Raw genomic sequence first — 11,846 nt, forward strand, 5'->3', positions numbered from 1 at the left:
TTATTAATAGAAAATACAAAGAAAAAATCTAAAATATATAAAAAAAACAAGGGGTAAATGCCTCAACCTCTCGGGGTCCATCCCTACCTAAACTTACTGGTTAGATAATTGATGGATAGGAGTATAATTTAATAAAATTGTTAAAAAATTAATATTAATAAAATACTAATTGATGCGATTATGGTAGTTAAAAAACTAATAAAAAAATCATGTCATTACAAAGTTAGAGATACTATTATAATGATAGAGTGTTAAAAAAATTCAATCTTTTAAAATTGAGTGATTAAATTAAATGACCATAATAGGAGTAAAAGTAAAGTTGAATGATGAAATTTACAATTTACCCTAAACATAATTAGCAAATTAGTAATAAACCTAACTAAACCATTTCGATTGACGATCTCAACGAAGCTCTCTCTCTCTCTCTCTCTCTCCCCCCCCCCCCCACCCCCTTAAAATTTAATTCTCCCAGTTCTCTACTCCCCAAACTCATTTCTTCATCTCTCTCTCTCTCTCTCAATATCTTCGATTCACTCTCTGGTAAATCTCCGACTAAGTTCATCTGCTTTTTTATCTTAAATTTAATTTGATATTGTCTGATTTGTATATCGTTATTGTTCTTACTCTCGCTTTTTTTTTTCTTTTCCTGAATGGTTCTCTGCTTGGATGCTGAGAACATGGGGGGGGGGATGAGATTCAAGTTTCTGTTATTTGAGTTTAAAATGTGCTTATTCAGCTTAAACATAAGTTAAGCTAAGTATTCGTAAGAATTAATTTGGAGATCAGAGATAAAAAAATCAAACTGCTACTTTGTGTAATCATTGGAAAGCTAAATTAGGACTTTCTTTCTTTGTTGATTTATTTTCTTTTCTTACTTTTCCTTGTTTATCTTACTTAGTAGTGGTGTTCAAACTATTTTAAGAAAAAAATCAGTTTAATCTTTTTTCTAATCATTAGACTGAAATTTGGAGATTTGACTGTTTGGATTTCGTATAGAGTTCTGAGATAACTAAGTTCGAGGCGTGATGGCTTCTATGTCGTATTCTCCTGCTGCATTTACTGGAACTTCAACTTCCGATCTTCTTCGAAGCTCCAGTAATGGCGTGAGCGGCATCCCTCTTGAAACCCTAGGGAAGCCACGATTTGCCGTGTCAAAAAGGGGTGTAACTGTAGTTGCAAAGCTGAGGAAAGTGAAGAAGCATGAATATCCGTGGCCTGCAGATCCGGATCCAAATGTGAAAGGCGGAGTCCTAAGTCATCTTTCCCATTTCAAGCCTTTGAAAGAAAAGCAAAAGCCTGTTACTTTGGATTTTGAGAAGCCCCTTGTCAATTTCGAGAAGAAGATGATTGACGTAATTCCTTATTTTTAATGATTGTTGATTTTTCTGTTAATAAAACGCCCGTGATTGCTTCAAATTTTGTGCTTGTTTCATATGCAGGTGAGGAGGATGGCAAATGAAACTGGATTGGACTTCAGTGATCAGATTATATTATTGGAGAATAAATATCAACAGGTACAATTATTTTGTTTGAGACAATTTGAGAGAAAGCAATAAAATTTCTAGTTATACATTTATATGATCCTCTGAGTTGATACATATTCAACCCGTTAATGAGAGTGAAGTTGAGTATGGAATATGTTTTCGTGTGCTCAATTTAATTATGCCAAAACTGAATATTAGGTCAGGACGTTATATTTAATATTGGTTGATAAAATGTTTCTGATGTTGCATTTGCTATGGCATTTATTGGCTATTTAGAATTTTATTATATTACTTGATTTTAGTTTTGGATTCATTCTCTTATTGCAGAGGATTTATCAATAGTGGAACATTTATATGTTTGCTTGAAATTCTGTGGTGTTAAACTCCAAAATCTATGATTCTTCTTTAAGTCTGTTGCAAACCTGATACCTTAATAAGGGATGAGCATAATTCAATGTTTCAAAACAGGCTTGTACACCATTTAGTGTTGATGTGCTATAAAAGATATTGATGTTTCACCATGTTTTTGGTTTCCGGTTAACTCTTATCATCCTTTCTATTACTTGTTTCAGGCCCTGAAGGACTTATACACACATCTAACCCCAATACAACGTGTGAACATTGCCCGGCACCCTAACAGACCTACATTCCTTGATCATGTATTCAGCATTACCGATAAGGTTTGGTGGTTGCATGCCCTTTAAGTCTCAGATATTAAATTCTGCATATTCTCGTCAACATTATCTTTAACACCCAGTGTGTGGAAGGTGAAGAATTGTTTTAATAAATGTTTTGTATATTCTCCTATGTCCAGTTTGTGGAACTTCATGGAGATCGATCGGGCTATGATGATCCAGCTATTGTTACTGGTATAGGAACCATAGATGGTAGGCGATACATGTTTATTGGTCAGCAAAAGGGTAGAAACACTAAAGAGAATATTCAGCGTAACTTTGGAATGCCAACTCCCCATGGGTAAGTATATGAAACTTGCATGTTGAATTTTATCTTTGAAATAGGGAATATGTCACTCTTAACTGATATTTAGGAAATGCTTACAGTTACAGGAAGGCTCTGCGCATGATGTATTATGCAGATCATCATGGTTTTCCTATAGTTACTTTTATTGACACTCCTGGGGCATATGCTGACCTTAAATCTGAGGAGCTGGGTCAAGTATGAGGACTATTGTATTATGAAGCATACCAGATATACTTTTAATGTTAGCACAACTGATTTTTATGCATTACATTCATGTAGGGTGAAGCTATTGCCCACAATTTGAGGACCATGTTTGGTCTGAAGGTCCCAATTGTTTCTATTGTTATTGGGGAAGGTGGCTCTGGCGGTGCCTTGGCCATTGGCTGTGCTAATAAATTGTTTATGTTGGAAAATGCAGTCTTTTATGTTGCCAGGTATTGAGTTGTCCTATATTGTTTTTGTTGAATAACATTTAAGTTTTACAACCTGCCCTTTTGAACCCACACAATATACGAAATTCCAATTGGTTAAAACCTTATTTTTACTCGTTGTACCTGGGTAAGATTGTATATTATACCTTGTAAATGTTGATCTTTTTTAGATGCCATTTCTAATTGTGCTGATATTTCATTTTTTTTCTTTTATTTTAATGATATAGTCCAGAAGCCTGTGCTGCAATTTTATGGAAGACTGCCAAAGCTTCTCCAAAGGTTTGAATGAAATTATTGGTTTTAGGCTTATCTTTCAGTAATTTTCATTTTATGATTAGTATTTAAGGTTTTCATCTATATGCAGGCTGCTGAGAAGCTGAGGATTACTGCTCCAGAGTTGTGCAAGCTGGAAATTTGTGATGGAATTATTCCGGTGATTAACATTGTTTCTCCAATGTCTCCAGTGAATTAGTTTTTCTATGTGTACCTTTTTCTTTCCCTTTTTTACTGTTTTTGTTTCTCTGATTCTAGCTACAAAAATATGATAAACCTACTACAAGCAATTTCATGTAGCAAAGCTGACTGTTATGGGAACCATTTTGCTTCTTTTCTTAGCATATCATCTATCTGATGTTTGACAAAAATGATGTATTTGGTTTTCAAAGTATTTGCACTTCAACAGCTTTAATGGTTGAATATTGCTCCCGATTGTTGTTTCCTTTGGAAGTTCATGTTAATTACCTTGGCATCTGACACTTTTATGTTTGATAGGAACCACTGGGCGGTGCCCATGCAAATCCAGCTTGGACTTCGCAACAAATAAAAGCCGCAATTAACGAGTCAATGGATGTAAGTTCCACTAGCAGTAGTTCTCTATCGAGAATTGTATTATAATATATTAACAAAATTTTATTCTGCAGGAGCTCAAAGCAATGACCACTGAAGAGCTACTACACCACCGCAATCATAAATTCAGAAAACTGGGTGGCTTCCAAGAAAATGCACAGGTAGATCCCAAGAAGAAGGTCAATATGAAAAAGAAAGAAGACACTGCTCGTAGAACGTCAAATGCAGAGTTGGAGGGTGAGGTTGAGAAACTGAAACAGCAAATCTTGAAAGCCAAGGAATCATCCAGCAAGCCTCCTGAGATGGCTCTAAAGGACATGATAGAAAAATTAAAAATGGAGGTTGATCATGAATATTCTGAGGCCATCAAAGCCATGGGCTTGAAGGACAGGCTTGAGATGTTGAGAAGAAGTTTCAAAAGTAAGTTCCAGGGACCAACTCATGAATCCTGTTATAAGAGATAAGATTGAGAAGCTTAAAGATGAATTCGACCGGAATCTATCAGCAGCTCCAAATTATTCAATCCTCAAATATAAGTTTGACGTGCTGAAGGAGTTTTCAAAAGCCAAGAGTCTCTCAGATGCAGCTACACTGAAGCAGGAAGTTAATAAGAAATTTAATGAAGTCATGAGTCGGCCTGAGATAAATGAGAAGCTTGAAGCAATAAAAGATGAGGTTCAAAATTCCGGTTTATCCAACTTTGCGGATTTAGATCAAGGGCTGAAGGACAAAGTTATCAATATGAAGAAAGAGATAGAGTCGGAAATGATAAGTGCTCTCGAGTCCTTTGGTTTGGATGTTGTTGTTGTAAAGTCTAATGCAAAAGTCCTTAGTGAGAAAGCTTCACTCTCAGTCTTCATAAGTAAGGTGGATAATTTGAATGAAGAAATTAACAAGCAAATTGAAAATGTTGCCAGTTCATTGGAGTTGAAGAATATGATTGAGTTGTTGAAGCTGGAAATAGCAAGGGCAGGAAACAAACCTGATACCGAGTCAAAAAGTAAGATTGAGGCTCTACAAAAACAGATTAAGAGAAGACTTTCTGAAGCTATCATCTCTTCAGAATTGAAAGAGAAGCATGAAGAGTTGCAGGCAGAAATTTCTGAAATGGTACAGTCTTCTGCTGGAACTGATGGAAATTTGCAAAAGGAAACCAAGCATGAGGAACCTAGAGTAGAGATCAATTTGGGTTCAAACCACAGCTTTGCTCAGTGTATGTAGCTCCTTGCATTATACATTATCTGGTTCTTTTATTTTTGCTTTTAGTTTCTGATGAATAATTGATATTCCAGACATTATTTATTTGGATGCTTAAGGATATATACGATTTAGAACGTGGTTTAGAATGGTTATAGTTGGTTTACGCTCAAATGGCATTTTTTTTGTCCATGAAAATTAGGGAAAGAAATGTCATTTAGTATATATAAAAATGGTCTAAATTCATAAATGAACTATTGTTATTAAAAGGTAGCTAGTATAAACTCTTATAGCTTTGCTAATTTATTTGATCGGTACTATTGACTTGTATTCAACAGGATCTTCATTCGGTCAGAATGTTACTGAGGTAGATGGTATAGAAAGAGATGGTGTTTGAAGTCTGATTGAAGAACTAAAGCCTTGCAAGAGCTACAAATCCTCCGCTGTCACCTGCCAGTAGGCACAAGGTTTTGCATCTATGAAAACACTGATTGGTTATCGCATTTTGCTCAATCTCATGTTTTTATTCTCCTTTTAAAGCTGAATTGGACCATTCTGAATTAGGGATGCTAAAAAAATTCCCTTTGGATGTTGCTTTCTGTCCAATTTATTGGTAGAATGTGTTTTCGTTTTACTCAGAGACAAAGAACACTGTATAGCATGTGTGATCAGTAGGGGAGACCAAATAACACCCCCTCCAAAAAAAAACCCTTTTTCTTTACAAAAGACTTCTCAGCCAAGTTTGTGGCCGAATCGTGTTTCTATTAGTAGTCTATGGCAACGCAAACAGTGTTTTAATGTTTGGTTCCCCTTTGACCGAAATGTATCGTGTTGTAGTAAATTGTTCGTCTTGTTGAGGGTAAGATCTATGCATTTACTAGTTTTAGGTGATCTGGATGTTCTCAAAAGTAAAATGCGCTATGTTGTCCGGGTGTCCAATCCAAATATGATTTGTTATTTGCAGAACTGAACTAGATTTCGATAACAGTCGTATTCACTTCCGTCAGCTTATGTTTCAAGATTCTGCAACGTTTTTGTAAAGAAAAAAGCACGTAGTATAGCAATAAATATTAGAATCTGCACTGCTATTGGCATCCATTTTCCAGGTCCAATGCTAATAGCATGTTGACACTTTCAAGCAACCAAAGCATTTTTCTTCATGTGATGCATTCAATTACAACCCCGATGCTTAGTTTTTGTTTATGGTTTGAGCCAAGAACAGATCAAAACACAAAAGAAAGTAAATTTTCATTAATCAAACCATTCAAAGAGCTACAATTTGATCACTAAATCAATCAAATGACACTTTTATTCGTCTTCTGTATCTTGTGATTACATCAAATCTTTTCAATACATGAATGGAATCACAGCTTTTCTCTTCTTGGGAAACTCATCCTTAAACTTCTCTAAATACCAATGGCGGCTAGCACGAGCTCTAGGCATCAAGTTAGCACAAGTATAGAAAAAGAACCCAAAACCCACCCAAGACCAAGTCATCACCGCCCACCCAAACCACTCCAAAATCTCTCCAAAATAGTTTGGGCAACTCACCAACTCAAACAACCCTCCACTCGGAACCTTATATCCACCGCCACCCTGCTTTTTCATCCCTACCAGCACTTCATCAGCCCACATATTCACCTTCATCCCAACCCCAAATATCAGCAGCCCACCGAGAAATTTCCACCAAAAAAACCCATCACTCTCGTAGTCGTCCTTGTAATGAGAAACCCACCTCGCTTGCAGATAAGCATTCAACAGATTGAACCCGAACGCCGTGAGAGCTATACTCACCGGAAAACCTTTAGCGTTTTTGTTCCTCGAGAGGCGAAGAGGGTAAAGCACGGTGCGATTGAAGTAGTGAAGGAGAAACGGGGAGATGAGAATGAATGATTTGGGGTTGGAAAAATGTCGGCCGAAAGGGAAGAGCAGAGAGTGAGAGAGGGTGGGGCTTTCCATGAAGAACCAAGCCAAAGGAGGAGAAATGGTGGGACCCCAACCAGGGCGGTTGTGCTTGCCATAAGGGGCTTGGAGGAAGTAAAGGCTGATCCATGTTGGTGGGGCGATTAGGTAGAGACTGAGGAGGCTGTAGTGAAAAAAGGTCCGATCGGAGTCCATCTTTTGCTTTTGGTTTTGTTGACGAGAGAAGGATCTGAATCGAAGGTGAAGCTGGAAAAGAGAAGATTAAATACCATATTCTACACACCTATTGGTCAGCGACGATTAAATTCTGCCACTTCAACTTAAACCCTTTATTAATTATTTGGCTTGAATGCTAAACTAACATGAAATGGTAAATTTAATATTAAATAAAAAATTAATTTTTTCTATAGCTCCGTCATTGTAAATGAATGAGATATATTACGAGTTATTCGAGATCAATTTGATCAAAATTAAGTCAATATTCAAATCGAATAAATTTGACTCGAGTTTGGACTCAACTTGAATTATTAACAAGTCAAAACAAATTATTTAATATTCGACTCGAAAAGCTTACAAATAACTCAATATTTATGTATATATACATTATTTTTAATTTTTCAGATTAAATTATTGATAGTATTAATATTTAAATGTTATTTTAAAAAATATATAATAAAGGTGTTCATATACTTAAAGTTTAAGTTTGAATTCGAGTTTGAGTTTCAATCAAGTTAAATTTAAAAATAATTTGAGTTTAAGTTTTTCAAGCTTAAATCAAACTTTAGTTTTTGATTTCGAGTGAAGATTGAAAATTTCATTTCGAATTAACTCTGAAACTTAAATATATTCCTCCCATTCCCCTTATGATTAATCTGCTTGTCAATTTGCAATTTACATTTTTCTTTATTGGGATCTACAATTTGCATATTGTTGTATGGATAATGGTTATTGGGTTGGTGATGTGGTTCGATGTTGATGTTAATCGGCGGCTCGCTGATGTATGAGAAATAAGTGAGATTTTTATGAATTTTATGATATTTTCTGAAAAATAAGAAATATTGAGAGTTTTTTTAAAAAATTTATGAATTTTATTTTTTTAAATAAAATAAATAGACTACGTGTCGAATGTGAATTGATTGATTGATTTTTAATAAAACTTTTTAAAAGTCGTCACAGATCAAACAATTAAAATAATAATATTTGTAATATTTAACATACATTGATCGAAAGATAATTATAGACTTAAATTGAAAAAAATATATTAAAATATTTATTTTTTGAATATTGTCACGGGACTGCTGCTAGCAAGCTCGTGCGACCTTAATCGTTTTCAAGGTCGAAAATCGGCTAAGTAACCCAAACCTCCATTAAGCGAGAATGCTTAGAACGTTACAAAAATAAAGAAAATAAAGAGAAACAAAGAGATGGACGCACAAATGGAGAAGAGAGAGTTTAGAGTGAATGTTAACTTGTATTCCTCAATCTGAAGTGAGTAAATGAAGTGGGGTGAGTTGGAGCCCCCTACAATCAACTGTTAAGATTAAAGTACATCAATGGTCAGGATGAGAGCCCTACTCTATCTATAACTCTAAATTAATAAATAATTAGTGAGAATTATCTCTAAAATAATTTTAAATAATTATCATGCATTTTCTCTCTCTAAGGTGGATGAATCAGCTCTGTTAAAAGCTCAAAACATGACAAAGATAATCTCTGACAACATTAAATGATCTGGGCTTGGTCTTGGGCTGACGGTATGTGACGATATCTTATTAAATATATTAAAATTTTATTGATGGATTCCTTCCAAATTGGAATCCTGCGTGCATCTTTCTCTCTCGCCTCTCATGGGATCCGTTTTTCAAATTTGCTTTACCACTTGCTCTCTCTCTCTACCCCTCCACTTTCAAAATAACCATAGACTTTCTCACTCTAGGGTTTCGAAGGTATACTTTCAGACAAACGGAAGGCGCTCTCCAGTCTGATTGTATGCTTCCTACAGCTTACAGAGCAAGTTTCTGTGTATATCAGATACTGCATTGGGGAAAAAGAAGAGAGGAAATCAGTTGATTTTAGCGGCCTCAACGGCTCTCTGGATCTTCTTTCAGCTGTTATTTCATCGTCGATTACATGTTTCAGGTGAGTTTGAAGCAAATTTCGTGTTTTGTTTTATGAACTCCTTTCTCTTGCTGCTTGTCGACTGTTTCGGCGTTGCTTGCGTATAATTTTGTTGTTTAGGGTTTTAGTACTTCGTTCACTAGTGAGGCCTAGTTTGTATTAAAAAACGCACGAGGCAAATAAGAAAAAGGAAAAAAGGAGGGAAGTATGAAAGCAAAGAGAAAGAGCTGTTAGGTAGGTTTTGCTCTTAATTTTGACTAGTTTATTTGCTAGGAGAGTAGTCATTGTATTTGTGTTTAACATGATGTTATTAGAGAATTTGTTTGCTCAAGAGTATATATCTTGTATATGTTCTCATTTTATTTATCTTTTGGTATATATTATAAGTTTATGGTGCTTGGTAAATGCTGAATGTTTGCTAGTATGGACTTAAATGCTTCCCCCATTACCTGAAGATGACGAAGAGACATATGAAAGACATAAAGAACATTACTACGCACCAGAAGAACATGTAGAATCTGCAGTTGAAATTTTAAGAAGGGTACGTCTTTAATTTTCTCTTTGGCTTTCTTGTTGAATTTTCTCTTTTTTGATGTCTACCAATGATTGGGAATGATTCATGCATTTTTTAATATTTTTTTCACTCTTGGTTATTATGGTTTAGGCAATTCCTGAATGGTTTTTTTCTAGGCATTGATGGATAGGTGAGGTTGTGTACTTGTGTTGTAGATAAGAGAAATGGTTTTGTCTTCGTGTGCATATGATATGTTGAAGTTTTGTGTTAATGTAGTTGATGTTCTGGGTAATGGCGACTTATTGGCATGACGTATGACTGCTAAGAGGCATTGTGGCTATTTAGCAGCGTTACAAACAATTGTTTCTTGCATTTATGAAAAAATCAATGTGTTCATATTATTTAACATGCACATATGCTTCCTTTTATTTTTGCATCTCACTCTTCTCCCATATATTTTCTGAGTTGAGCACATCTTGCTGCATTGAATTTTTCACTCTATAATAATTATTTTTGTGCATCGTTGTTCATTGTGGATGTTAATGGAATTTTCTTCTATTAGGAACGTGAGGAAAGACGGAAGAAGTTGAAAAAAGACCAACCAGAATACCAGCCAGTACATGTCTCTCAGCCTCAAATACTTGATCACTTTTATCAGAATAGGAATCCAAAGTTTTATGATAAAAGTAGGATCCCTTCTGGTAAGATCCCTTGACATTGCACAATAATTGCTCTATGTTTTTTGGTCATTCTCAATGTCGATAACATTGCTGTTCCATAACTTCCATTGTCCACAAACTGTGGTGTTTTTATTTAGATTGTGTTTATTCATCTATATATTTTTTATTTAAAATAAAAATAATTGCTGTTAATAATGGTTTTATGTGTCAACAAATTATTGAAATGGTATCTACAATGTCAACGGTCAATATAACTGTATGAATGATTGTTTCAGGCTTTCAGATACAATAAAAACTAAAAACATAGATTTCAATTTTTACTTGTTTCATTTGTGTGCTCAATATGACCATATGAATTTATTTGAAATTTCAAATTCATGTTGTTGCTCAAGTTATTGGCTTGTTTTTCCAAAACGTTTTGCAGGTTAGTTTGGTTTTCCTTCGGTTGATCAGGAAATAGGCTGCATCATTCCTTCTAAAACTCCACTTGGTGAATCTTATAATGACTGTGTTCTGCCTGGTAAAAGATACTTTTAAACAAGTGATTCATCAGCAAAGAGTTTTAGGAAGAAAGGTATATAGAAAGGTTGCATTTCTTTTCTCATTTCAGTGCTAATACCTTGTTGATTTTCCCAGTTAATGCAAAGCATATCTCTTCTATCATTGTCTCAACCATGTAAACAGCATGTCAAAATCCTTTTGGACTATTCTAGAAATCCTAAAATATGCTTGGTTATGTTAACTATAGAATTAAAATGCATTTAGGGACTAATTATGCATTTACGGCAATGGACATGGTTATAACATTCGAGATTTTGTGAAAGTATTTGTTCTAAGGGCTTGAACTAGTGCATTTCTGCTTGCTGACAAACAAGTTAGATATCAGTTTTTGATATATTAGACCTGTGAAGTAAGATTTTTTAATTGGATAATAAGTTTGACATTACATGCGATATTCTGGTTTCAGCTTGGTTGGGTCATTGATTTGACGAACACATCTCGTTACTATCAAACTACAGACCTGAAGAAAGAAGGCATTAAGCATGTAAAAGTGGTTCTTATTGTATTTTAATGCTATTCTTGTTGTTTGCAGTTCTGGTTTTAATTTTTCAGTATTTGTTCTAGTTTCAAAGCAGGGGCAGAGATGCTGTATCTGATAACTTGTCTGTAAATACTTTTGTTTATGAGGTAGATCTCCATTATAATTGTCTATCATTTCCGGAATCTACTGGAATATCTGCCTGTATATCTTCTTGAAATGTGATTCCTTTAATACATTCAGTCTCAACTGCCATGCTGCTTTTGTCACATGATGACCAAAGTTTTGGCTGGTCTTATATGTTCCCTTTCATGGCATGCAACAGTACTATTGTAATCTCCAACATAAATTTGACCTTATGTCATACCGGATACTGTCTCTTCTTTTGTCTCGTTCATCTAGTTCTCATACATTTGCTGATCTACAGAAGCATGCTAATTACTGAACTCGTGACTTGATTGTTCTTAATTTATTGCACTCATTTATGAGAGTTTTTATGTGATTTGTTTATCAGGTGTCACAATTCCTACTACGTCAGAAATCAAAGAAATATATTCTTGTCATTGCACACATGGGCTAATCGGACCGGATACATGATTGTTCACTACCTCATGTGATCACAACCAATGTCTG

General features: G+C 34.9%; 1 protein-coding gene, 2 long non-coding RNA genes and 1 pseudogene across 3 annotated transcripts; 3 read left to right on the forward strand and 1 right to left on the reverse strand.

The window, feature by feature from the left end:
• The first annotated feature begins 886 nt into the window (after positions 1-886).
• LOC120123954 lies at positions 887-5,701 on the forward strand (annotated as a pseudogene).
• A 529-nt stretch (positions 5,702-6,230) lies between these two features.
• Positions 6,231-7,116, reverse strand: LOC120123961 (steroid 5-alpha-reductase DET2-like). The gene has a single exon (XM_039142744.1). It carries the CDS (start codon positions 7,055-7,057, stop codon positions 6,287-6,289), a length of 771 nt encoding a protein of 256 aa, XP_038998675.1. The 5' UTR covers positions 7,058-7,116; the 3' UTR covers positions 6,231-6,286.
• A 1,418-nt stretch (positions 7,117-8,534) lies between these two features.
• Positions 8,535-9,185, forward strand: LOC120123948. Its single transcript, XR_005516237.1, has 3 exons — positions 8,535-8,616; positions 8,799-9,001; positions 9,101-9,185. It is a non-coding gene; the product is annotated as an uncharacterized LOC120123948 (long non-coding RNA).
• Positions 9,186-9,192: 7 nt separating this feature from the next.
• On the forward strand, positions 9,193-11,770 carry LOC120123940. Its single transcript, XR_005516235.1, has 6 exons — positions 9,193-9,214; positions 9,368-9,521; positions 10,057-10,195; positions 10,599-10,748; positions 11,142-11,225; positions 11,728-11,770. It is a non-coding gene; the product is annotated as an uncharacterized LOC120123940 (long non-coding RNA).
• Positions 11,771-11,846: the final 76 nt, after the last annotated feature.

The sequence above is a fragment of the Hibiscus syriacus genome, unplaced genomic scaffold (assembly GCF_006381635.1).
Source record: "Hibiscus syriacus cultivar Baekdansim isolate YM2019G1 unplaced genomic scaffold, ASM638163v2 tig00001254_pilon, whole genome shotgun sequence".
Lineage (NCBI taxonomy): Eukaryota > Viridiplantae > Streptophyta > Magnoliopsida > Malvales > Malvaceae > Hibiscus > Hibiscus syriacus.

Excerpts from the sequence above, each read along its gene's own strand:
- LOC120123961 (XM_039142744.1), bottom strand. The coding sequence starts at position 7,057 with ATGGACTCCGATCGGACCTTTTTTCACTACAGCCTCCTCAGTCTCTAC.